This window comes from Simochromis diagramma, unplaced genomic scaffold, assembly GCF_900408965.1.
Source record: "Simochromis diagramma unplaced genomic scaffold, fSimDia1.1 OVJJ01000377.1, whole genome shotgun sequence".
NCBI lineage: Eukaryota > Metazoa > Chordata > Actinopteri > Cichliformes > Cichlidae > Simochromis > Simochromis diagramma.
In genome coordinates this window covers 184,480-211,909 of record NW_024387037.1, presented here as the reverse complement: position 1 = coordinate 211,909, position 27,430 = coordinate 184,480, and the positions used below count along the sequence as shown (strand labels likewise).

General features: G+C 47.7%; 1 protein-coding gene and 2 non-coding genes across 6 annotated transcripts in view; all 3 read right to left on the bottom strand.

Moving 5' to 3' along the window:
• Positions 1 to 26,054, bottom strand: part of atg16l1 (ATG16 autophagy related 16-like 1 (S. cerevisiae)) — a 37,377-nt gene extending 11,323 nt beyond the window's left edge. The window contains exons 1-20 of one of the 4 annotated variants that reach the window (XM_040043366.1): positions 25,853 to 26,052; positions 23,991 to 24,102; positions 20,941 to 21,034; positions 20,763 to 20,865; positions 9,084 to 9,157; positions 8,906 to 8,975; positions 8,228 to 8,409; positions 8,085 to 8,150; positions 7,862 to 7,948; positions 7,724 to 7,783; positions 5,863 to 5,968; positions 5,672 to 5,777; positions 5,483 to 5,553; positions 5,337 to 5,408; positions 4,388 to 4,508; positions 4,213 to 4,318; positions 3,966 to 4,115; positions 3,129 to 3,176; positions 2,944 to 3,045; positions 1,924 to 2,859 (exon numbers count right to left, since the gene is read on the bottom strand). In XM_040043366.1, coding sequence (XP_039899300.1) covers positions 2,766 to 2,859; positions 2,944 to 3,045; positions 3,129 to 3,176; positions 3,966 to 4,115; positions 4,213 to 4,318; positions 4,388 to 4,508; positions 5,337 to 5,408; positions 5,483 to 5,553; positions 5,672 to 5,777; positions 5,863 to 5,968; positions 7,724 to 7,783; positions 7,862 to 7,948; positions 8,085 to 8,150; positions 8,228 to 8,409; positions 8,906 to 8,975; positions 9,084 to 9,157; positions 20,763 to 20,865; positions 20,941 to 21,034; positions 23,991 to 24,096 — 1,818 coding nt within the window. In that variant the 5' untranslated portion in view covers positions 24,097 to 24,102; positions 25,853 to 26,052 and the 3' untranslated portion in view covers positions 1,924 to 2,765. Of the gene's footprint in view, positions 1 to 1,923; positions 2,860 to 2,943; positions 3,046 to 3,084; positions 3,177 to 3,965; positions 4,116 to 4,212; positions 4,319 to 4,387; positions 4,509 to 5,336; positions 5,409 to 5,482; positions 5,554 to 5,671; positions 5,778 to 5,862; positions 5,969 to 7,723; positions 7,784 to 7,861; positions 7,949 to 8,084; positions 8,151 to 8,227; positions 8,410 to 8,905; positions 8,976 to 9,083; positions 9,158 to 20,762; positions 20,866 to 20,940; positions 21,035 to 23,990; positions 24,103 to 25,852 lie in introns of those variants that run through there. The other 3 variants (XM_040043368.1, XM_040043367.1, XM_040043369.1) reach the window with 3 other exon arrangements.
• Positions 4,687 to 4,962, bottom strand: LOC120740891. The gene has a single exon (XR_005697515.1).
• On the bottom strand, positions 8,479 to 8,752 carry LOC120740888. The gene has a single exon (XR_005697514.1).
• Positions 26,055 to 27,430: the final 1,376 nt, after the last annotated feature.

The window sequence follows — 27,430 nt, the reverse complement described above, 5'->3', positions numbered from 1 at the left end:
CGTCTGCTTCTGCCCAGCAGAGGCAGCAGTGAGTCTCAGATGTTTGCAGCCTGATACACAAACTGTTTGGTCTCTATTCACACAGACCGGCTCACTACGCTTGCAGGCAAAAGACTGCCCCATCACGACGGCCAGTAGTGGACGGCTGGTAGTACTGCAGGACTGAAGTGTTGGTTTTTTCCAGCCCAGATTACTTGGATCATCCATGGAGGAAAAACAAAGATACAGAGAGATGTGTGATCCGTAACGTGACATGTACTTGTGCCACCTTACCCTGCTGCCAGGACGAATGCTTCCAGTTACAAAGTTACACGCAGTGTTGATGTGGATGGGTAAATAACGCTGCTCTGTGGGAGCTGTTTGAGTCCCTGAGGCTGCTGCATGGAGGGACTCACTTTCTGTTATTAGCTGCATCTCAACTTAGTCTTAAAAAAGTATAAAATGGATCATGAAGCATGAAGTACAACAAACGAGAAGCCTGCAGGACTCCCGTGTCTGATCAGCAGAGCAGTGAAACTAGTTTCATATGGTGTAACAGCACCGAAGACACATTTCCTGTCTTCACTGTTTCCATGTGAGACAAAGACATGAGACAGAAAAACGTCACTTTATACTCTGATAACTTATGATCTTTATAAAACTCACCTCCTGTGTTGGCCCTTTCTTCTTTTTCTCAGCTGGACTCGAACCCTGATGGCAGAGAAAAAAAGACATCGACCCACACACAGCAGTGTTTGTCTGATCGCTTATTGCATGGACGCAGTCATATATGGCTGCATGTGCTTCATTTTTAATTAATCCAGCCTCAGATAATACATGAATGTGTCACAGAGGATCAAGTCCTATAGACTGCTGAACATTTAAACCACTTCCTGTTCACACTTCCTCCTGGTCAGCCACTTTCTTTGTAATGGTTCAAATTAAACCTGACGTACTGCGTTATGTTGTTAGGACGCTGCTGACATCACAGCATGCAGTTTGCACAAATGTAACGTCCACATACACGATCAAATGTCAGCCAGTCAGGAGTGCAAACGCTGCAGATATTTTAGAGGCTATTGATGAAGCAGCGAACACCACGGGTATCAGAGAAGAGAGAAAACAGGAACAGCTGGGAGACTGAAACAGGATACCCCACATCATAACAACCCACTGTGTGGCACACATATTAGAGTTGGTCGAATCTTTTTGCCCTGACACGTCGATTCGTTTCTGGATGTTTTCTGGAAAAGGTTCAAGACACCTGGATCATAAAATCCAGACAAGAACAAAGAGCAGTGAAATGGAGGCCGCGAAAACGCTGATGAAGGAGATGCTGCGGCCTCAACGTCGAGTGGCATTTTCTCCTCCGTGACTTCAGTGGAAATGTCAGATTCTCATGTTCTACACAGTCATAGAAATTTCTGTTCAATTACAACCAAATATTTGAGCTGATGATTATAATTTTTATACAGTTGTTGTCATTTCATGCAGATTGCAGGGTTAATTGATTAGTGTAAATTGCCCATAGGTGAGAATGGTTGTCTGTCTCTACATGTTAGCCCTGACAGACTGGCGACCTGACCAGGGTGGACCCCGCCTCTCGGCCTATAACAGCTGGATAGGCTCCAGCGCCCCCCGCGACCCTGAAAAGGACAAGTGGAAGCAAACGGATGGATGTTGTAATTTCTGTTTCAACAATTTTTTGATTGATGTTTTGTTTGCTTTACAATATCATACAATAAAAATACCAAAAACTGAAGCGTGCCCACCCGAAGGGCAACCAGGGAATTTTGCGAGCCCTGCTTCCAGCAGGAATGTTTGGCTCCTTAATGTGAAGAACACAGGAAACATCGAGACGTAAAACGAGACGACCTGGGCTCAGGAACAAGAACAGCTCGCCACCGCTATGAGGCGCTCAGAGAGCGAGTGGCGTGGAAGAACTCTCGTGTGTCAGAGGATTTATTCATCAGGATTTTTACAGGACATTTACAATCATCAGGTTACACAATCACACTCGCCCATCTGTCCATGCTCGCAGCGAGGTTAGTGCAGTATGTAACACACCTGTGAATCAAACACACAAACCCACACAGGTGTGCTCTGACACAGTTTAATGTGAAGGTCCACTTCCTGTTTGTGGAAAAACATCACTGATGGCGGTTCACTTTACGGTCCAAACGGCCTCATTTCCACTCCGCCCCCTCTGATGACGGAACTGAGGCTCGTGCTGACCACCTGTTGAGGCTCGGGCATAACGTTCATAACACGTGATGTGCGACACGCTGTCCTGCTGATGATGTCATAGCGACACCCACAGCAAGGACGCGGTTCTGTCTGCGGTGGAAAACGAACAACAGGAAGTCAGCAGTACCTGGAGCGAGCGAAGCGGCGAGGTAGAAATGAGGCATTGCCAAGTGCAGACAGGAACAAACCACACGACAGTTTCTTTAATCTTTGATTAGTCGGTGCACGCACTTCCTGTTTCCTGAGGCGTCCTGTGGAGTGAGGATGAGGAGAGGAAGTGTCAACAGTGAAATGTCTCTGCGTTTCCAACGTGTCACCTGACATCCGACAGCTGTCCTCGCATCAGCAGCTGCGGCGCCGCATGTGGCTCCGCCTCCTCCCGGTCATTAAAATGATGCTGAACATTAAAAGCTGCAGAAACAGAACACGGCAGCTCGTCTCCACAGTCTCAGTGAATCCTCTTCATCTTCACCACGATGAAGATGGCAGAGGGGCCGCCACTGGCTGCCTACAGCCTGACTCCGCCTCCTCGGGCCCGGTCACATGTCTGACCACAAGATGGCGCGACTGCCTTTCTCCACGCTTGCCACGTATGCTCCTGAAGGCGACCAGGACACCGAGTTGATGGCTGAGCTGCAACAACAGTAGCAAGGAGAGGTCAAAGGTCAACAGTGCGGCATAAGCCGCTGGCGTGTGGATAAACCTGAACGATCTTACCTGTGGTTCCGGTCTAGAGTTCGGTCCACTTTCCCCGTCAGCACATTCCAGATGTACAGAGCGCCGTCAGCTGATCCGCCGGCCACGTAGCTCCCGTCAGGACTGAAAGAACGAGACACACTGAGCGTGCTCAGATCTCACACACACACACACACACACACACACGAGTAATGAGAGGAACCCACCTGAATGTCACTCTGGTCCAATCAGCGCCACACTTGAAACCCTGCGCACTGAACACAAACACACAGTGAGTCGGCTGAGGTCACCTGACCATCACATCGCAAACAGAATGAGTCAGTCACATGACCACAGCGGAGCACAGGAAGTGGATCTGCCTGTGACGTCAACAGTGACACTACGGCAACAAAAGTATCCTGGGTACTTTACTTGTCTGACGTACGACCGTCAGTCAGTTTGTCTATTTTTATATGTTACACGCACAAAAGAGCCGCTTTGTCGTTTCAGCCGTTTTGTCTCGTGAACTCTTAGCTTGATGTTCTTTTTGTTCATTAAAGGTCGGCGCCGACCACCTCGTGTGCAGTTGATCGTTAAAAACACTGAGTTCATGTTTTACACTTTATTTATAAACCGTATTTTTAGTTATACTATGATGTAACCAACATTCCTCTTTAAACTGCATCTATTATAGTAGCAACAGCAACCACTCAATGTGCACTATCACTGACCCCCCTGCACCTGCTCCTCAGATGGCATGTATGCGTGTGTGTAACTTGTACATATCTTTCTTGTGTAAATGTAACTTTCTCTGTGTCATTGTGTAGATAATATTTCACACACATGGGGAGATGCCAAACTGCCTTTCACTGTTCTTGTAACAAAGAGCTATTCTTCTTCTTCTTGTTGTTTTTGGAGGTTATTTAAATATAAGGTGATATTTCCTCACAGCCCTACTGACTGCCTGCCAACTGAGGTGAGATGGACTCGCCATGTTTCTGCTTCCCACCTGCACGGCTGCCTTCAAACTTCGACCGCTTTGTGTTACACTGGGCCCGCCTCACCTGAGCGTCTGCTTCACGGCGTTGGTGCGCAGGTCGACGATCTTCACCAGGTCATCTCTGGAGCAGGCGAGCAGCTCGGTGCGATCGTGGTTCAGATCCAGAGACGTCACTCTGCCGAACAGCTCCAGCTCCCGCACGATGCTCTCCGCCCTGATCTCACACACACAGGCAGACCGAGCGTGTCATCACCGTGACACAGAGCGATGGCAGAGATGCTGAGTGATGACAGCGTTCGTGCGCCGCTCACCTGATGTCCCAGAAGCGAACCTTCTTGTCAAAATGTCCGCTCATGACGCACTGCTCGGTGCACACGATGTCGTTGCAGCTGGAGCCCGCGAACACCGTCTTCATACCTGCACAGGTGAGCGACAGTTAGCTCGGGTGAGGACTCACTGAGACCGAGCGAGCGCGCACTCACGTACAGACTTTGCTGCGAAGGTCCCACAGCTTGAGTGTGCGGTCGTAGCTCCCAGAGACGATGCGAGCGTTGTCCAACAGGAAGCGAGCGGAGAGGACTTTCCCGCTGTGACCCGTCAGCGTGTGCTGCCGGACGGACAGAAAGACACAGGTAAGCGCAGGTAAACACACACACAGGTCATCGGCAGGTGACGTCTGCCACTTCCTGTCAGTACGAGAAACCCCGGCGACATGCAGCTGACCATGTCACCGTGGGGACGTCCCCTGATTCAGACAGGTGACATTAGATGGACAACAGTTTTCTGGCCTCAGAACAGGTGTGAGATCACCGCTCAGACCCCACCCCTCGGCCTGATGCTCCATGCTGATTGGTTTTGTTGGATGACATCATCACAGAGAAGCTGTAGGAGCTCTGTACAGACCTCGCAGTGATGTCACATCCTGTGTGTCAGCAGCTGCCGAGACCATCGCTGCACCACTAGAGCACGATGGCAGCAGAGAGCCGGGCTGCTGGGAGCCAAAATGGCGGCCGCGAGGGGGAAGAGCTGAGCTTCAGACCTTTTACATGACATCACTGACCAGGAAACTGAGCCGCCACTTCCTGCTGGGCTCAGTTGTCGGACAAGAGCGCGTGGTTTAGCTCAGCGCACGCAGACAGGGGCAGCTGACCACCAGGGGGCAGCGCTTACTTAGAAATATTTTCCTGATTTTGTGAAAAAAAAAATCTGTTAAATAAACTGCAGAAAAATGTGTTTCAAACACAAACAGGTGCAGAAACACGGCGCCGGCTGCTCTGAGGCGACGTGGAACCTTTCTGCTCCGTCCGGGCTGTTCGTCCTACTGCAGCCGCCGTAGCCAAGGTTACTCAAACAGCTCAGCTGACTAATCTGCTGACACGGTTGGATTTACGGTGAGCGTGTGTGACGCAGCTGTGTGACAGCTGGACGCGCTCACCCTCAGTCTGTAGTCATCCACGGTCCAAATCCGGCTGGCGAAGTCGTTGGAGGCGGCGAGCAGGTAGGAGCCCTGAAACACAGGAAAGCAGGTCAGTCTGAACAGGAAGTAACGCTGCCGTATCCTTCCGCCGCGCGGACACTCACAGCACTGTCGAACTCGATGCTGGTGATTCCCGCGTTGCTGCCGGTCAGAGCTCCTTTGGGCTCACAGTGACCTGAACGCAATCACAGGAAGTGATTTAGTCACGTGACCTGCTGCAGCTCCAGGGTTATTCAATCAAACATCCTTGTGCAAGCAAAACAACTTCCTGTTTAAACCCCGCCTCCACTCACCTGCCACCACCTCCCACAGCTTCACCCTGCGGTCCATCCCTCCAGTTGCTAGGAGACGGGAGCCAGGGCTAAACCTCACAGCATTCACCTCGCCGTCGTGGGCTTCCTGAACGCTCAGAGAGAGAGAGAGTGCAGACTGAGAGACGGCCGTGCAAGTCATCCCGACGATGACGAAGAGTGACGGTACTTACGAAGACGTGCAGCGCTGTGGTTGGCACGCGGACCTCAGCGCAGACGCCTGACGGGGCCTCGCTGCTCTCCGGTGAAGTGCTGAAAGAGTTGGCGCTCCGACGCCTGCTGAGGACGAACAAACGGTCACCTTTCATTTAGCGACAAGTGACAACGACGGTCACCTTGAGTGTGTGTGTGTGTGTGTGTGTGTGTGTGTGTGTGTGTGTGTGTGTGTGTGTGTGTGTGTGTGTGCGCGCGTGCGCCCACACACACACACACACACACACACACACACACACACACACACACACACACACACACACACAAACATAAGATAATAATGGACAGTCAGTATGGTTTCAGACCAAACAGATCAACATGGCATTAATGGTTCTTATTGAAAAGATCACTAATAAAACAGATCAAAGACACAGTTGGTGTTTTCATTGACCTAAAAAAAGCTTTTGACACAATCAATCATGAAATATTACTTGATGAACTGGAGCACTACGGCATTAGAGGAGTGGTGCTCGAGTGGGTCAGGAGTTATTTGAGAGACAGGCAACAATTTGTGAAGCTTGGTGAATATCAGAGTGCCTGGACATTGTGGAGTTCCACAGGGGTCAGCATTGGGACCAAAGCAGTTTATCCTTTGCATCAATGATATATGTAAAACATCTGATATATTACAGTTTATTTCATTTGCAGATGATACAAATATTTTTGTGCTGGAGAAAATTCACAGCAGCTTTTGGAAATTGTCACACAAGAAATGATTAAACTGAAAACAAGGTTTGACAGAAACAAGTTTTCACTAAATTTGAATAAAACTACATTTATGTTATTTGGAAATTGTAAAAAAGATGCTGGAGCAAAATTGTTGATAAATAATGTTGAAGTAAGTTTCTCATACAGAATTTCTGGGTGTGATAATAGACAACAAAATGTGCTGGAAACCTCACATAAAGCTACACTGTCCAGAAGCATCTCTGAGTAAAGCTAAACATTTTGTGCCTTCCACCCCGGGTACTTCACTGTACACTTACACTGCCATATTAGGAATACTGTGTGGAAATACACACAAAACTTCACTTCAACCTTTATGTAAAAAGCAATCAGGATGATTACTGAAGCAGGATTTAGAGAGCACACTAACATCATGTTCTTGAAATTAAAGATTCTGAAGTTTATGGATCTTATAAACATAAAACTGCAAAAATGATGTGCAAAGCCAGATACAATATGTTACCAGGAAATGAACAGAGGATGTTTTTGACAGAGAAGGGGACTATGAATCGAAGGGAAAACTAAACCTGAAGACTCTTAAAGCACGGACAAAGGTGTTAAAACCTTTTGTGTTACCATCTGTGGGGTAAACTGTGGAACAGTTTTCCTGTGGACCTACAGCAATGTTCAAGCCTTGGTCGGTTTATAAAGATGTTTCGAAAAGTGTTTTTGGAAGAAACTGATGAAGTTGATCAGCCATTGTACTTTAATTAAACTGTATCTATCACTGTAGCTATGTTAACACACGTCCTTCATTCCTTGTTTAGTGTGTGGGGTAAGTGATGACGGGAATCAGGGCTAACAGTGAACAGTGGGGTTCAACACTGGGGTAGGGACTAATAACTATGTTATACTTCTTCCTACTCCAGACTTAATAATTGTAATTTCATGTCATTTAGACTCTGTTTTTTTATTTATTTTCTTTCTTTGTTTTGTCTGAGCACATACGTGTGTATTTACATATATAATCCTATTTGTACACGTAAATGCAAGTATGTGCACTTGTATATATTGTTTTTTCTGTGTATGTCTGAAATAAAGATACAATAACAATAACACACACAGACGCGCGCGCACACACACACACACACATACCCAAACATGAGGGAGATGGAGTCAAGTAGCCCCCCGGGAGGCTGCTGGGAGATCTTCTTACTGCGGGCAGAGACACATCGTCACACACATGCTGAACCTCCGTAGAGGTCAAAGGTCAGCGGGCACGTGCGGCCTCACCTGGGAGTCCTGCTAAGCGGCCGGCTCGGTGACGTCTCTCCCCCCGCCTTCCCGGCGTCCTCAGTCAGCACCTCAATGTCGTCGTCCCTGCGGAGAAGCAGAGCAACGTGAGCAGGCGTGAGAGGCATTCCTGAGTCACTGTTGTTCCTTTATTTATTCCCGTCTGCTGTAACCATGGGAATTTCTCTGGGACATCTCATCTGATACAAACTCAGACACGCACGCCTCAATGGGCAGCGGTTCCTTGGCAGCGTCAGCAAGCTCCTTCTGCAGTTTGGCCTGCCGCCGTCTGAAACACACACACAGATGAAAATGACCTGAAGTCGCAGCAGCAGACCTCCTCCCGCCTCCAGCCGCCCTGCCTACCTGCTGTCCTTCTCGTTCTCGGCGTTGAGCCGGTTGGCCTCCTGAGCCTTCTCGGCCATCCAGCGCGACACCAGCTCCTGGTTGTCCTCGGTGGTCTTCCTCAGCTTCTCCTCCAGGGCGGAGAAGGTGATCTGCAGGGCGTCGTACTCGTCCTTCAGCGTCTGGTTCGCCCTCTCCAGGTCCTGTGAAACATGAAGTTACGTTAACCTCACTGCTCTGACGGGTGACGCTCGCACGTTCTGGGCAACGAAGGTCTCAGCTTGAAAACTTGAGATCAGCTCCCTGCTCCTCCTCCTCAGCCCGACGCTCCGTGCTGAGAGATTCTGTTGGATTACATCATCACAGAGAGGCTGTAGGAGCTCTGTACAGGCCCCGGTGTGATGTCGCATCCTGTGTGTCAGCAGCTGCCGGTACCACCGCTGCATCACTGGAGCACGATGGGAGCAGAAAGCAGGGCTGCTGGGAGCCAAAGGGCAGCAGGAGGGGATTGTGGGTAATCAGACCTTTTACTGCTCATCACTGACCTTCATCATCTTACTCGGTTTACAGATGAAAACGATGACAACAGTTATTGGTGAGTATAATAGAACTGGTCACAGGTGGGAGGGAGTGACTCCACCTGTCCGTCACAGCTACACCACCTCAACCGCACAGGTGAGCCACGTGAGGCGGGCCTACCTGCAAGCAGCTCCTGAGCTCACGGCAGTCGCCCTCCAGGCTGGAGATCTGCTGCTGGTACTCAAGCATCCTGCAAGGGGCAGCACAAAGGCAGGGTCTGCGTTACTGCGCGCGCACGCGTGTGTGTGTGTGTGTGTTACTGTGCGTGTGTGTTACTGTGCATGTGTGTGTGTCTGACTTGGCCTCGTTGTTCTGGATCTCTCGGTCCTTCTGTTGGATCTGGTTGTTCAGTTCGATCACGCTCTGGGCCAGCTGATGACAAAAACAGGAAAATAACCAATCAGCTGTTTACAGGACTGTCACATGACCAAGTCAGAGGAAACAACATACACACAAACACAAAGACCCTTTTGTACCTACTCGGATCGACTCGGCACAGTTTTCAATTCAATTCAGTCTTTTCTTTTTAATACAGCGTCACAACAACGGTCGCCTCAGGGCGCTTCATATTGTCAGGTAGACCCTACAATAGTACATACAGAGAAAAACCCAACAATCATATGACCCCCTATGAGCAAGCACTTTGGCGACAGTGGGAAGGAAAAACTCAGTTTTAACAGGAAGACACCTCCGGCAGAACCAGGCTCAGGGAGGGGCGGGGCCATCTTCATGTACATATACGTGTTTGAGAATTATACCACGGAGTCAGGTACTTCTGATTTGAGGCCTTAGTTTTCACCGGAGCTACAGTATCCAGAGTCGTACGTAGTGAGGAGGTAAAGTTATTAACAAGATGATCGACCTCTGTTGGAGCAGCGATCATGTAGCTGCTCTGTGTTGGTACAGGGCATTGAAGATGATAACAGTGCGTGGATTATATTCTTAAACTTAGTCACAGCGCTTTCAGAAAGACGTCTACTGTGATAGTCTACTCTCCACTGCCGTGTATGGAACGCCAGGACTGACATAATGAATTAATTAAATACACCATTAAATAATTAATTAAATGTTGCAATCATTAATTAAATAAATATTATTATGACATGTTTAATTAATTATTTAATGATGCATTTATTTAATTCATTTTGGAACTTTGGGAACCCCTTCAGCTATCACCATGAATTTATTTTATCTGTCAGCCTCACCCATCAAACTAAGGGGGCGGGGTTAACACTGACACTGCAGCTTCTCTGACATCTAATTGGTTGCCGTGCAAAGTAAGTCAAGACTAGGGATGGGTATCGTTTAGGTTTTATCCGATACCGGTGCCAAATCGGTACTTTTGAAACGGTGCCGGTGCTCAAACGGTGCTCAAACCGGTGCTTAAAGAATGGAGAACACAAAATTGGTCCAAAAACCTCTCATGTTCAGCTGGTTTTTTGTAAAAAGATAACAATGTTAGCCTTTTCTGCAGCTATGGGGCATATATGGTATCACTCTTGGCTGGAAGCAGTGCTTAAACAATGGAAAAAACACAAACTTTGTCCAAAAACCTCTCATGTTTAACTGTTTTCCACTTTTTCTTTGGTCATTTTAGCCTTTTTGGCCAGGGTGAAGGGAGTATCTGCCATCAAACAAGAAGACAGTCGCATGTAGCTATGATGATGTTTGCTAGTTCACCTTACATGCATTAATGTAATAACGTGGTTAGCCTACTCAACGTAAATTACACACGAACAACATTAAGCTACTCATGCAGAGAAGAACGGCTGCTGCTGCCATCATCATCCTCATCATTTCTGCTACACTGGCAGGGCTAGGGGCCAGGACTCTCCTCTTCGGGGTTTTTGGGGGATATTGCTAACTCCGGGTCAGATAACAGGCAACCCACGCACAGTAGATGCGCTCGGTGTGAGGTCTCGCAGCAAGCTATCATACGGCGCATTTCTGGGCTTTTAAAAAAAACGCTATGCGTCGCCAGGTGTTTCATTGGATTCGAGGTGTTACCTCCTCTGACAGTATCACAGTATCAGCTTAAAGCACTTGTTGCTGCTGAGTTTGCATATTTTGCTGTGAAGTACAGCCAGACTTTTGACCGCTTCGCCTTGGGCATTTTTAATCTGTAGCTCTGCTCTAAAAGAACGCACGTACCTGGACCCGCCTACTATCCTCGGAAACGTAAAATTATTGGCTAGAAGTGTATCACAGCTCAGGAAAAAAAAGCACCGAAATAAAGCACCGAAATGTGCGCTGCTTTTCGGTCTGGTTACTACCGTTTATGTCAGAACCGGTGCCATCATGGCACCGGACACCGGTACCCATCCCTAGTCAAGACAGGTCGATCCTAGATAATCGATTGGATGTGTGGACTTGGGGCAGCCAGGTATCCCAGAATGTATTTCAAATCACAGGCAGCAATGGTGGTGGTGTAAAGTTTTAAAATATCCCGTTTTTCTGTCACCAACTACACTTTTAACAGTGTTTCAGCCGCGAATGTCGTGGCGTAATCTTAACGTCTAGTGAGGTTGTCAACATAGAACATGTTTGTGCTCAGATGTTGTCAGAGATGTCACTCGCTGCGCTAACAGTCAGCTGACAGAGTGCACCGAGCTCACAGCCCCGGTGTTTCATCTTAACTGTTTTTCTTTTTTTACGTTAACCGGTTTGTTTACATATTCCACTCTCCGTGTTCCACATGTTGCATTCGCAGATTCTCATTTTCACCGAGCGATCGTCTCTTTCCGCCTGCTCTTGTGTCTCTGTGCTTCTGTAACATAAAGAACGAGCTGACATTTTTCTCACGACATCCGCGATCAGCTCATCAGGCCCTCAGTTTACCTGCATACCTGCTCACCTGCCAGCTGTTTAACACCTGCCGCTATTTCAAGAAACACCATAGCTGTGTCCCAAAACGTAGGCTGCATCCTTTGTGGCCCAACATATCCCAGAATTCATAGCGCGGCCCAGCCAATTCCAGTTTCCAACAATGGTGGCAGCTAGTTAGTTCTAATATTACTCTTATTAATCTTTCTGGGTCACAAAATAAAGTTTTAACATATTTTCAGGCGAGAAAGTAGCTGTGTAAACCTCAAATATCTGCTTGGTTTATCAAGATATCGCATATTTGCAAAAGTGCTTCGACGTTTTCGGACACGTCTGTTACCCACCAGCTCGATAGCTGACGGGAGCTCGGGGGTCACTGGAGCCGCCGAGAACGGCACAACTCCCAGCACATCATTTTCAGATCACCGCCGTCTTTCGCTACTCAGGTTAAACGTGATATATAAGTCACTTAGACAACCTAAAAATGTTATTGTTGGGCTGTTTTTAATGTTTTATTTGTTCGTGAGTAAATCGGTTTGGCTGAGATCAAAGTTATTAGATTAGATAAAATAAAACTTTATTAATCCATCGGGTGGTTTTCAGCTGAATAAACGTCAAACAGAAAACTGATTAAACAGGAGTGTGAGACGGTCGAGAGTTTACGCCAGTGTCCTGTTATATTTAGATAGCAAGGAGCAGATGGCCGAGTTCATTAAACTCCACCCAGACAGCGATGACGCAAATCTGAAGGCTGGACCGTCCAATTTCACAGCCTCGCACTTCCAGCCTTCTCGGTCTTTGAAGGACCCGGCCCACGAAGACCACGAAGGCCGGGTCCTCCAAAGGATGTAGCCTAGGTTTTGGGACACAGCTCATGTTGCCTGGTGATAGTCACAGTTTAACTGGGCAGCCGGTGCTCGATATAACGCAATGTCGGCACATAATTCTGTTTTTTTCCCGAGCGCAGAGCTGCTGGAGCTCGTTTCCCTACAGAGCACTTTATAGGCGAATGTCACCGGCACACAGCTTTGAAACCTCACCTGAGGTTTAGCTCTCAGTGTTAAACGCTAGACTTAATTCACTCAGGTTCTGTCTGTTGGGTCACGTTTACTTCGCTGTTTTATTTACAACTGAGAGAATCTGTTTACTAAACTAAAATGAATGAGGTTGATTTGTGTTTTTTTATGTTTCAGTCATGTTATGTTTACCGTTATCTGAGATAAGTTAACTTCAGTTAACCATTCCGACGGTTCTTTTGCAATGACAAGCATAAACACTCATGTCGCTGGTAGGTTTCCGCTGTGCCAGCTGTTTACGTCACAGCTGCTTATGCAGTAACCATGGTAACCACGGACTCTGAGCGGCTGGAACGACGCAGGTCAGACAACAATTTTACATATATGATCTTAAAACAGGACACAGCCATTCTATGTCCTGGCCTCATATCAAATGTGAACGCAGGACAGAAAAGAAGAAGCAAGGAGACGGTGAGACAGCAGTGGCTCGAAGCGAGGAGGAGGTACAACCAGTGTCTGCCGATATCAAATAAAATCAATGAGCTCTCAGCGCTGGTACGGAGTCAGAGGGAATACCAGGAGTGTTTACCCAAATCATGGATGCACCAGGACATTCCCAACGATAACGCATCCGTGGAAGGCTTCCACACTGTTCGGGCGGACAGGGACAGCATCACTAGTGGTAAGCAGAAAGGAGGTGGGCTTGCTGTTTTTGTTATCAACCGGTGGTGTAACCCTGCCAACATAACAATCAAAGAAAGAATTTGCTGCCCGGACATTAAACTGTGTGCAGAGAATATGTGGACTGTCCCACGAGGGGGGAGAGAATCTTAGACCTACTGTATGCTAATGTCAAGGATGCATACAGCTCTTCCTTCCTCCCCAGATCACAACCAGATTTACCTCACCCCCCGCTATGTGCTAATTGTGAGGAGGGAACCTGTGGAGCATTAGGAGGTGGTCAGGAGGCCTTAGTGGAACTACAGGGCTGTTTCGAGGTGACCAACTGGGAAACACTCTGTGAGCCTCACGCTGAGGACATCAATGGGCTTACTGAGCGTTATCAGGGACTACATAATTTTCTGCACCGACTCCATTGTTCCAGCTTTTGCTGCAATTCCAGCTGCCAGTCTTTTAGGGTCTGTCTCTACCAGCTTTGCACATCTACAGACTGAAATCTTTGCCCATTCTTCGCAAAACAGCTCCAGCTCAGTCAGATTAGATGGGCAGCGTTTGTGAACAGCAGTTTTCAGATCTTGCCACAGATTCTGGATTGGATTTAGATCTGGACTTTGACTGGGCCGTTCTAACACATGGATATGTTTTGTTTTAAACCATCCCATTGTTGCCCTGGCTTTATGTTTAGGGCCGTTGTCCTGCTGGAAGCTGAACCTCCGCCCCAGTCTCAAGTCTTTTGCAGACTCCAAGAGGTTTTCTTCCAAGACTGCCCTGTATTTGGCTCCATCCATCTTCCCATCAACTCTGACCAGCTTCCCTGTCCCTGCTGAAGAGAAGCCCCCCCAGAGCATGATGCTGCCACCACCATATCTGACAGTGGGGATGGTGTGTTCAGAGTGATGTGCAGTGTTAGTTTTCTGCCACACATAGCGTTTTGCATTTTGGCCAAAAAGCTCCATTTTGGTCTCATCTGACCAGAGCAGCTTCTTCCACATGTTTGCTGTGTCCCCACATGGCTTGTGGCAAACTGCAAACGGGACTTCTTATGGTTTTCTGTTAACAATGGCTTTCTTCTTGCCACTCTTCCATAAAGGACAACTTTGTGCAGTGCACGACTAATAGTTGTCCTGTGGACAGATTCCCCCACCTGAGCTGTAGATCTCTGCAGCTCGTCCAGAGTCACCACGGGCCTCTTGGCTGCATTTCTGATCAGCGCTCTCCTTGTTCGGCCTGTGAGTTTAGGTGGACGGCCTTGTCTTGGTAGGTTTACAGTTGTGCCATACTCCTTCCATTTCTGAATGATGGCTTGAACAGTGGTCCGTGGGATGTTCAAGGCTTGGGAAATCTTTGTGTAGCCTAAGCCTGCTTTAAATTTCTCAATAACTTTATCCCTGACCTGTCTGGTGTGTTCTTTGGACTTCATGGTGTTGTTGCTCCCAATATTCTCTCAGACAACCTCTGTGACGGCCTCAGAGCAGCTGTATTTGTACTGACATTAGATTACACACAGGTGCTCTCTATTTAGTCATTAGCACTCATCAGGCAACGTCTATGTGCAACTGACTGCACTCAGACCAAAGGGGGCTAATTACGCACACCCCACTTTGCAGTTATTTATTTGTAAAAGATGTTTGGAATCATGTATGATTTTCGTTCCACTTCTCACATGTGCACCACTTTGTGTTGGTCTTTCACGTGGAATTCCAATAAAATTGTTTCATGTTTGTGGCTGTGATGTGACAAAATGTGGGAAAGTTCAAGGGGGCCGAATACTTTAGCAAGCCACTGTATGTATATATTGTGCCATTTCTTACTTTGTGTATTGTCTGTCTTTATTACTGTTTGTACTGGAGCACTGTAACTAGGGCTGCACAATTAATCGTTAGAAAAATCGCAATCTCAATTCATACTTATGTGCGATCTCATTTCCAAATGACAACGATTAAAAAAAAGAAAAAAAGATGACGACTGACATTTTGATCCGGGACATAATCTGCATGAAAACAAGCGCTCACTCTTCCTGCAAAACAAATGACAAGGGCGGAGCCTTATACCACGTGATACAGAAGCCAGCTAGCAGGGAAAAAACAACAGAGAGCACGTGAGAGATGACGAAGCTGTAAAGGCCAAGAAAGTGACAGGAGAAAATCCGTCCCGGTCAACCACCCAAACATCAATAACGAGAACCTTATACAGCGCTTCCCCATACCCGCCGAACTCCCGCAAGCACAAAGAAATTACGGAGGCCATCACCTATCACCTGGCTAAAGATATGGCTCCCATCAACACTGTGCAAAACGAGGGATTTAGGAAAATGATCAACACCCTAGACAAACGCTACGCAGTGCCGTCCTGCAACTATTTTTCTATTGTTGCACTACCTGCTCTGTACACGCAGTGTCGAACACGAGACGGAATTACAAGAAGTACATTTTGCAGCAACGACAAAATGTGAGACATTTATTTTTATGTTCAGTCTCAACTGTTACGAAGTTGATGTGCAGTTAATAAGTGCAATAAATGTTTATATTGGAAAAGAAAATCATGAGAGAATCATGATCTCAATTCTAAGCACAAAAATCGTGATTCTTATTTTATGCAAAATTGCGCAGCCCTAACTGTAACCAAAATAAATTCCTCTACGGATCAATAAAGTATTCTGATTCTGAACTGTCGGAGCAGGTTTGATCATTTCATGTATTAATTTGGTGATTTATTAAATGTACAAATGTTATTCTAATCTGCTGCTGAGTCTCTTACGCTGATGAAAACACAGATAACACAGATCACGAACACCTGTTCAACCAATCACTTTCATTCCACTTTGATCTGTAACAAACTGACGCGTTCATCTCTGTTACAGTGTTGCGTTGCTATATTTTTGTGTTCTTTATGCTGTAGATTTTCACATCTCTGGAATAGTTGGCCGTAATAAGGATGATTTTCTGTAAAATAATATTGATATGACCCGTGAATTATTCGTAGATGACCGTTAGATTAGTTTGATGCTGCCGACACTTTCATGTGACCCAGCTGTGAAACTGTTAACTCAGAGAGCTGAAGATATCGTGGAGATGCTGACCTCGCTCCGTGGTGTACGGGCCGTTTACCCTCATGATTAATATTCACAATAAAAATATGAGGCAAACATCATGAAGTCTGTATGTGTTTCACAGTGTCGAACAACCTTGGTACAGTTAAACCTAACAGTTACTACATGACGGAAGCACCAACGTTATCTCTTTTAATAAAGTTTATGCGTTTATACGCAGGTCACACTGATTACTGAACAAAAACACAAAGACCAGATGTTAATCAGATTTTTTTGCTCTCTCTCCTCCTTAAATATGTTTTTAATGTTAGTTATAATTCAGGATTGGCGACTGAAATACGTAGGACACATACAAACATCAGGAAATAAAATCCCGATAAATATAACCTCAGTAAATGTTAGTTTCAACATGCCGGTTGTTGGTGTGCAGAAAGGCCTTCAAAAACAATGGCCACCAGGCCAAAGCAACGGTTTTGACTCGATCAGCGTTAACCCCGCCCCCTGGGTTTGATGGGTGACAGATCAAATGATTTCATGGTGAGACCTGAAGGAGTGAAGTGTGCCAAAATGAATTAATTAAATACAACAATACAATTCTCTCCGTGAATCGCTACCTTATCGTGGTGGAGGGATTTGTGTGTCCCAGACCATGGGAGACCCTACCAGGGCAAAAGCCCCCTGGTAGGGTCTCCCATGGCAAATTGGTCCTGGGTGAGGGACCAGACAAAGAGCGATTCAGAAGATCCTTATGAAGAAAACATCGAGGGAACAGTTTACCCTTCCCGGGATAGGGTTACCGGGGCCTCGTCCTGGAGACAGGCCCGGGGAGGGTGCCCGAGGGCGAGCGTCTGGTGGCCGGGCCTTAGTCCATGGGGCCCGGCCGGGCACAGCCCGAAAAGGGGACATGGGCCCATCCTCCCGCAGGCCCACCACCCGCAGGAGGATCGGGGGGTCGGGTGCATTGTGTGCCGGGCGGCGGCCAGGAGCGGAGGCCCTGACGAACTGATCCCCTGCTACCAAGACTGGCAATTGGGACATGGAATGTCACCTCTCTGGTGAGGAAGGAGCCTGAGTTAGTGCGTGAGGTTGAGAGGTACCGGCTAGATATAGTCAGGCTCGCCTCTACGCATGGCTTGGGCTCTGGAACCAGTCTCCTGGAGAGGGGCTGGACTCTGTCTCAGTCTGGAGTTGCCCCTGGTGAGAGGCGGCGGGCTGGGGTGGGTATTCTAATATCCCCTCGGCTTGCTGCCGGTACGTTGGGGTTTTTCCCGGTGGATGAGAGGGTTTTTGTTCCCTGCGCCTTAGGGTCGGGGAACGGGTCCTGACTGTCATCTGCGCTTATGCGCCGAGTGGCAGTTCAGAGTACCCAGCCTTCTTAGAGTCCCTGGGTGGGGTGCTGGAAGGTGCTCCACCTGGAGACTGTTGTCCTGCTGGGAGACTTCAATGCTCATGTGGGTAATGACAGCGAGACCTGGAGGGGCGTGACTGGGAGGAACGGCCTCCCTGATCTGAACCCGAGCGGTGCTTTGTTATTGGACTTCTGTGCAAATCCCAGTTTGGCCATAACGAATACCTTGTTCGAACATAAGAGTGTCCCATAAGTGCACGTGGCACCAGGACGCTCTAGGCCGCAGGTCTATGATCGATTTTGTAATCGTATCACCAGACCTGCGACCATATGTTCTGGACACTCGGGTAAAGAGAGGGGCTGAGGTGTCAACTGATCACCACCTGGTGGTGAGTTGGATCAGGTGGCGGGGGAGAACGCTGGACAGACCTGGTGCACCTAAACGCGTAGTGAGGGTGTGCTGGGAACGTCTAGCAGAGGCCCCAGTCCGCGAGATCTTCAACGCACACCTCCGGCAGAGCTTCAACAGCATTCCAAGGGAGACTGGGGACATTGAGTCCGAATGGACCATGTTCAGCGTCTCCAATGCTGAAGCTGCTGCATTGAGCTGTGGCCGCAAGGAGGTTGGTGCCTGCCGTGGTGGTAATCCCCGAACCAAATGGTGGACACCAGAGGTGAGGGGAGCCACCAGGCTGAAGAAGGAGTCCTATCTGGCTTGGTTAGCCTGTGGGACTCCGGAGGCAGCCGACAGGTATCGACAGGCCAAACGGAATGACGTTGTAGGGCTGTCCTGGTTGACACACCTCTACAATGTTGCATGGAGATCAGGGGCAGTACCCCTGGACTGGCAGAACGGGGTGGTGGTCCCTATCTTTAAGAAGGAGGACCGGAGGGTATGTTCCAACTACAGGGGAATCACACTCCTCAGCCTCCCTGGGAAAGTCTATGCCAGGGTGCTGGAAAGGAGAGTTCGTCCGCTAGTCGAACCTCGGATACAGGAGGAACAATGCGGTTTTCGTCCTGGTCGCGGAACACTGGACCAGCAATTTATCCTCTCAAGGATACTTGAGGGTGCATGGGAGTTTGCCCAACCAGTCTACATGTGTTTTGTGGACTTGGAGAAGGCATTCGACCGTGTCCCTCGGAGTGTCCTGTGGGAGGTGTTGTGGGAGTATGGGGTGTCTGGCCCGTTGCTACGGGCCATTCGATCGCTATACAACCGTTGCAAGAGCTTGGTTCGCATTGCCGGCAATAAGTCGGACTCGTTCCCGGTGGGTGATGGGCTCCGCCCGGGCTGCCCTTTGTCACCGATTCTGTTCATAATTTTTATGGACAGGATTTCTAGGCGCAGCCAAGTGGCGGAGGGCTTTCACTTCAGTAGCCTCAGAATCTCATCTCTGCTTTTCGCGGATGATGTGGTTCTGTTGGCTTCATCGGGTGATGGCCTCCAGCTCGCACTGGAACGGTTCGCAGCAGAGTGTGAAGCAGAAGGACTGAGGATCAGCAGACCCAGGACACGCTGGAGAGATTATATCTCTCGGCTGGCCTGGGAACGCCTTGGTGTTCCCCCGGATAAGCTGGAGGAGGAGGCTGGGGAGAAGGAGGTCTGGGCTTCTCTGCTTAGGCTGCTGCCCCCGCGACCCGGCCCCGGATAAAGCGGATGAAGATGGATGGATGGATAAATACAACATTAAATCATTAATTGAATGTGTCAATAATATTTATTTAATTAATTTACAATTTTAATTAATTTTTAATTAATTATTGCCACATTTAATAAATTATTTAATGGTGTATTAAATTAATTCATTATGTAGGTCCTGGCATTCCACCGCTGTGTAATCAATTATTGTAAATGTAAATGTTATCAGGAAATGATCAGACAGGAGAGGGTTTTCAGGAAACACTTAAATGTTCAGTTTCTATGCCATATGTTAAAACAAGATCTAGAGTGTGATTAAAGTGGTGGGTGGGTTCTTGATTGAGTCTAATTAAAAGTCTGTCTTGGTCTTTGCTTTTCAAGGTTTTGCATTAGGTCATAGGACATGGTACCTTCGTAGTACCAGATACTTCTGTAGTACCTGTACGAACGGGGTTCCAAGTGAACTGAGCAGGTACTAAAATGTGACGTCAGACTGCATGTCACCGATTCGCTGGTCAGTGGCGTCACTCGATGAGTGTTCCCCTGAGTCTGGAGAAACGCCATCGACCTTTGTTGTAGCGTTTGTGACGCACACTAATTATTTCGCTCGGACGCATTGTTATGACAACAACCAGCAAATTAGGATGTACTAAATTAAGCCAGAAACAGCTTTACGCTCCGTTTGGAGCTGTGACATCATCGCCATCGGCACTCAGTATTCAGAGGTGGAGCTCTCCAGCACACGACTGCACCTCCACCAGCCCTCGCTCACTGTGATGAGCTGCAGCAGGAGGGAGAACTGAAAGTCAAACATTCACACTTCCTGCTATAAAGCCTCGTGTGTCACATGTCAGCAGCTCAGAGTTTCCATGAGTCAGAGGATGTCAGCTGACAGAAAGTATCAACTATCACTGTGACATCACTTCCTGTTAGTGATGGTCAGGAATCATGTGATTAGTTGCGAATTCCCTCACATGATCAGAACTGCGAGCACGTCCCTGCGACTGACGTCCTGTCATCCTCGCCTGTTTCAGGCAGCTTCAGGAAAACAGATCTGGCGGCGGTTTAAGCAGTGGGCGTGGCACAAAGAGGCGCTTCAGTCTTGGGTGGGCCAGCGGTGTGTGTGGGTGAAGCAGAGCCTTGTTTCACCACCAACACGTGAGCGGCCACAGCGCGTCGGCAAACACGCAAAGAAGCCTCCATCCACTGTCTGTTTAAAACGATGTCACGGCGCTGCGAGTAGTCACTCTGTTGCCGGATTATTGAGGAGCAAACTGAGCGTGTCACACAGGAAACACTCCAGGTTTTCCCTTACCCTGTGTACTATCACAGCTCAGTAACTTGCACCTGTACGTCCCTCTAACCCCGCCTCCCCGCACACATGCCTCAGGCTTGGCGGCATGCCGGCAAGCACTCACCTCGCCTCGTTTCTTGTGCAGCTCCGTCAGCTGCTCCTGGTGCCGAATCCTCATCTGAGCCATCTCCTGCTGCAGAGCGTCGCAGCGACTCGAGTCCGCCGCACTGCCACGGGACACAGAGACACGTTAGACAACACACCGACGAGTGACAGCACACACCAGCACGCCTTACACTCACCTGGACTCGTGGCCTCTCTGAACATCATATTTGTCGGCCTGGTAACGCTCCGATAGAACAGCCTGCAGGTCCGCCTTCTCCAGGAGACGGTTATCTGAAAACCCATCAATACATCAACAACTATGACAACTCAAACAACATGGACGCTACGCTGTAGGTGGCTGACAAGTGTGTGGGTGGAGCTTCCTTCTGTCAGCTGCACTCAGGGTTAGTCAGGTCCTCCTGAGCGCCGACACGACAGCTCCAGTCAGCTGTACAGGTGTGTGAGATGCAGCCATGTTTAAATCCAACATGGGAGTCAGCACCGTGTTAATGTCAAGGGGGCGTCACCACAGCAACCTACGAAGCAGAGCTCTGAAAGGCTTCACTGCGATGACTCAATGTGTCGCTGAGTGCTTCTGTGGGCACACTGCTCTGTGCTGCCGACGGCCTCTGCTAACTGCTGTTAGCTGCTGTCAGTGGAGCTTACGCTGTTGGACACTTTGTGACCAAACTGAGTCGAACTGAGAACGTAGTCATTCTTCATCAGAGTGGAAGTGTGATTTTTAGGACACTCAAGCCTAGCTTCTAATCAGCTCCTGCTGTTGTTTGGCAGGGCGTAGTCAGTGGGTCTAATCCTGCTAGACCTCAGTGCAGCATTCGATACTGTCGACCATAATATCCTATTAGAGCGATTAGAACATGCTGTAGGTATTACAGGTACTGCACTGCAGTGGTTTGTATCATATCTATCTAATAGACTCCCGTTTGTGCATGTAAATGGAGAGTCCTCTTCACACACTGAGGTTAATTATGGAGTTCCACAGGGTTCGGTGCTAGGACCAATTCTGTTTACATTATACATGCTTCCCTTAGGCAGCATCATTAGAAGACATAGCATTTGGGGCGACCATGGCTCAGGGGGTTGGGAATCACATCTGTAACCGGAAGGTCGCCAGTTCGATCCCTGGGCTCTCTGTCCTGGTCGTTGTGTCCTTGGGCAAGACACTTTACCCTATCGCCTACTGGTGTTGGCCAGAGGGGCCGATGGCGCGATATGGCAGCCTCGCTTCTGTCAGTCTGCCCCAGGGCAGCTGTGGCTACAACTGTAGCTGCCTCCACCAGTGTGTGAATGTGAGAGTGAATGAATAGTGGTATTGTAAAGCGCTTTGGGTGCCTTGAAAAGCGCTATATAAATCCAATCCATTATTATTATTATTATACATTTACACTGCTATGCTGATGACACCCAGCTCTATCTGTCCATGAAGCCAGATAACACACACCAATTAGTTAAACTGCAGGAATGTCTTAAAGACATAAAGACCTGGATGGCCGCTAACTTTCTGCTTCTTAATTCAGATCAAACTGAGGTTATTGTACTCGGCCCTGAAAAGCTTAGAAATATGGTATCTAAGCAGATTCTTACTCTGGATGGCATTACCTTGGCCTCCAGTAACACTGTGAGGAACCTTGGAGTCATTTTTGACCAGGACATGTCCTTCAATGCACATATTAAACAAATATGTAAGACTGCTTTCTTCCATTTGTGCAACATCTCTAAAGTTAGAAATATCCTGTCTCAGAGTGACGCTGAAAAACTAGTTCATGCATTTATTACTTCCAGGCTGGACGACTGTAATTCATTATTATCAGGAAGTCCTAAAAACTCCCTGAAAAGCCTTCAGCTGATCCAAAATGCTGCAGCAAGAGTCCTGACAGGGACTAGAAAGAGAGAGCAGATTTCTCCTGTTTTGGCTTCCTGTTAAATCCAGAATTCAAAATCCTGCTCCTCACATACAAGGTCTTAAATAATCAGGCCCCATCTTATCTTAATGACCTTGTAGTACCATATCACCCTATTAGAGCACTTCGCTCTCGCTCTGCAGGCCTACTTGTTGTTCCTAGAGTATTTAAAAGTAGAATGGGAGGCAGAGCCTTCAGTTTTCAGGCCCCTCTTCTGTGGAACCAGCTTCCAGTTTGGATTCAGGAGACAGACACTATCTCTACTTTCAAGATCAGGCTTAAAACTTTCCTTTTTGCTAAAGCATATAGTTAGGGCTGGACCAGGTGACCCTGAATCCTCCCTTAGTTATGCTGCAATAGACGTAGGCTGCCGGGGATTCCCATGATGCATTGAGTTTTTCCTTTCCAGTCACCTTTCTCACTCACTGTGTGTTAACAGACCTCTCTGCATTGAATCATATCTGTTATTAACCTCTGTCTCTCTTCCACAGCATGTCTTTATCCTGTCTTCCTTCTCTCACCCCAACCGGTTGCAGCAGATGGCCCCGCCCCTCCCTGAGCCTGGTTCTGCCGGAGGTTTCTTCCTGTTAAAAGGGAGTTTTTCCTTCCCACTGTCGCCAAAGTGTTGCTCATAGGGGGTCATATGATTGTTGGGTTTTTCTCTGTATCTATGAAGCGCCTTGAGGCGACTTTTGTTGTGATTTGGCGCTATATAAATAAAATTGAATTGAATTAATCTATCGGGAATAACTGAGTGTGTTCATGCAGGTTTGTGTGTCTTAGAGCAGCGGTCTCCAACCTTTTTTGTGCCACTGACCGGTTTATGCCCAACAATATTTTCACGGACCGGCCTTTAAGGTGTCACGGATAAATACAACAAAATAAAACTAGTACCGGTACTGAAAAAATAAAATTTATTCATAACACACGTGAAAAGACCCAGGAAAACAGAGTAAACGATAAAAACGATAACAAAATAACGCTGGAAACCGATAAAAACCCTGAAAACCAGACATTTCACACCTGAGCCTCAACTCTCGCGGCCCGGTACCAAACGACTCATGGACCGGTACCGGTCCGAGGCCCGGGGGTTGGGGACCGCTGTTTTAGAGCTCTGACTTCAGTTCAGACTTAAGGAGGAAGATGAAGAAATGTTCATATAAAGTTCAGCTACTTGCGATCTTTGACTTCAAACCAACTTACAGCTGCTGCCTTACAGCAGTTTTTAAAATAACTTTAAGATTTCTATCTGAACCTCTGGAAACTGGAACATTCCAGGGAATTCTACCGAGTACAGAGGGTTAAAGAAAGAGTGCGTGTCTCACACTGCAGGATGATCTCCTCGAAGGCCTGTCTCTGCTCTCGGTCTCTAAGCTTGAGTTGCTCCGCCACGTGTTTCTTCCACAAACACTCGCCTCGCCGCTCCGCCATCACCTGCTGACACACACACAAACACACACAGCTGGGTCCAGACAGAGCTTCGACCTTTAATGCAGTCTCCACCTGTCTAACAGAGGGCCAAACACCTGTTCAGGTGAATTGTTGTAAGAGGGCCATGACTACGGAGGAGGTGCAACATATCCAGGCTTTCTTTGAGTTAACTAGATCAACAAAACCTAACCTCAGTCAGAGCTAACTCTCTCTGATAACCTGGGCTCTCTGCTTCAGGCTCAGTGTGCACCCACATGAAACAGGGGTATTCTGCATGTCATGCGACTCTTCCTCCTCCTCACAGAATGACCCTGTGAGTGCTGCTTGCACCAATCAAAGCCATGATCAAGGATGATGATGATGATCTGAGAGCTGAAGCAGCAGAATCTTCGGCACAGAGCGGGAGAATAAAATTTGATTTACAGCGAATGATTTGGTGTCTGAATGCGCTCAGTGCTGCTCTTTGTCTCTAAGGTGACAGCTACACATTACAGCTGTTTCCATGGAAACATGAACACTTCCTGTCCCACAGCCTGATAAAGGAGACGTGAAATCAGATCAGAGAGAATTAATGTGATTGGTTGAACAGATGTGTTCACTGTTTGCAGAGTGACTCAGCAGGAGTTCTGCATCACATGCAGTCTTAGCTGCTGGGCATCTTTTACTGCTTTCCGTAAGAAGCTGCACACTGACAACATGCACGTAAAAAACCAGAGGAAACATCACCTGTTCTGCATCTGTTTCCATGGTGATTCAGCTTGTGGAAGAGCCGATTGGGCCACAGAGTCTATGTCAGCTGATAGGTAATAATAAAACCTGTAATCTGTGTTAAAATTGCCTAAATAGGATCTTAAGCCCCGCCTCCTAGATCTTTGTCTGAAAACACAGAGGCTCAGGCTGCTCAAGTCTCACCTGGCCTGCAGGTGTGCAACCTCTGCTGCGATCCCTCTGACACCCAACAGAGGACCACTGTATTTGGGCCTCTGTCTGTATCTTAATTGTCCCTTGGGGATAAATAAAGTCTCTCTGACTCTGTCCCACAGACGGCCATGTTTAACACCTGACAGGGTGTGGAAAACATGCCTGGGTAATAACCTGCATTATTGGGGGCATAGCCTCTTTGACTAACAGCTGTCTGTAAATGGATAGGTCTGATTCAACTACTGGAGTGCTCAAAGCACTTTAAAGCACACACACACACCTAAAGAGTAACTCAGGGTTCAGTGTCTTGCTCAAAGGCACTTTGGCACCCAGGGCTCAAACCACCAAACTTCTGATTGCTATATAACCTGCATGCTCACATGAGCTACCTGGACCTCTGTCCCACCCCTTGTGGAGATGAGTCCAGCTACGTCGGATGACGTCACTCTGATCAGCCCCTCCTGGTGGCGGAATAACTAAGCAACCTGTGAACTCAGGTGAGGAGCACAGGCGACAGCGACGCGGTGAACCACGTGATTAAACTCCCACAACAAAGACAAACACATTGATGACGTCAGGTGGACCCCGGCTCCCCTGAGCGGACGGCTAGCTTCTCTGTTAGCATGCTAACATAGGAAGAGCAGTGCTAACAGGCTATCGGTCCTCTGAATTTCTCCGCCCGCGGTGGGCGGCAGCGTGGCCGCCGGGAGGGCTCCTGCGGGCGGGCCTGGGGTGCTCCGAAGCTCGCGGCGAGGCTGTTCGCTGATTTGGACCCCCGTGACTCAACACGTTAGCATGCTAGCCGCGGGGCTCGCAAAGCGTAGCGGACACTCACTGCGCGTGTGTGCGTCCCCGACGGCGGCGCGTGTCCTCCGCGGGATCCCCGTCCACCTCGCGCTCCGGTCTCCGGTTTCCGGTGATTTTCGGTGAATTTGTCATCAAACGACACCTGAGCTGCAGCCGCCGCTCCACTTCTGCGCCATTCTGGCTCCAGCGCGCACTTCCGGGAGGCCGCACGAAGATGACGTCATAACTGACTGTTTTGGTGAATCTTTATTGACACTGCGTGAATGAATAGCCCAGAATGAGTGTGTATGCGTGAGGTTCCGGTGTTATGCCCAAAACTGATTGCTCGTATTTAAACTGCTATAAATAACTTGTTGGTCTCTAATATCTGAAATATATGTCAAATGTTTCCCTCATGAATGACATCAAGCCATCTTGAGCCACAAACAACATTCCTGTCACAAGGTAGACGTGGCAATCAGTTTTTGGCAGTGACTTTTGTATATCCTTTATTTTTCCAGTTAAATAAATCTCCTTGACATTACTGTTAAAAAACACATTTTTAATCTGGCCAAGAGGACAGCAGATATTGCAACAAATATAACAACAGTTCTGTAAACATATTTCAAGTGGACAAAAAGGACCGGATTGGTTATAATGTAAGTACAATAACACGGAGTTATAAAGATACCTGAAAAACATGTAATTTTTAAATTTTATATATAACCCCTCTGTTCACCAAAGTCTATTTACCAACATACGTAAAATATTACTCACAAAAAAACACACAGAAACATTGGAAATCACTTTTTGGCACAACACGGCAGGTGTTCAGCTCCGAAAAGCTTGTACTTCCCAGTTAAAAAACACAAAACTTTATTCCACAAAAGAACAAAGTCCAAGCGCAGCAGCTGCCTCAGTCGCACACAGATTAATCAGAATCAGAATACTTTATTGATCCCTGGGGGAAATTATTTTTTGTTACAGTGCTCCATTATAAACCAACATTAAGACAAGACAGACAATACGCTTACTAAGAATAGTACAATATATACATATATATACATACATAAGTCACTCATAAATAAATAGCTGGAAAAGAAACGTGTAGTTGTAGCAGTAACCAGTGTGTTAAGTGGATGCGTTGTACAGGGAGATGGCCACAGGCAGGAAAGATTTCCTGTGTCGTTCAGTGGTGCTTTTCGGTAATCTCAGTCTCTCACTGAACGTGCTCCTGTGACTGACCAGCATGTCATGGAGTGGGTGGGAGGTGATTACATGAAATACATACAGCACACAACGTTTCACAACTTGTCCTGATGTGGTCCGGATAAAAGGCGATTTCAACAGAAGACTGCATGTGCTTAGAAACAGGATCCTCCTGGAACAGAGCTCTGACCTCTTCATCACAGTTTCAACAACATCAGAATTACAGACAAAGAAACAAAAGCTCCAGTTTTAGACAGGATATGAAGATGACATCACACATGCTTGTAGGAAGCTGAGGAATAATAAATGTGTTGTTTAGAGAGGAGGAAGGCAGACAGCAGCGTTCTCATAAGAGTTCATCATTGAAGAGTTCTTCATAAAAATCTTCAGCCTTATCTTTGCTTTTTCACTGCAGAAG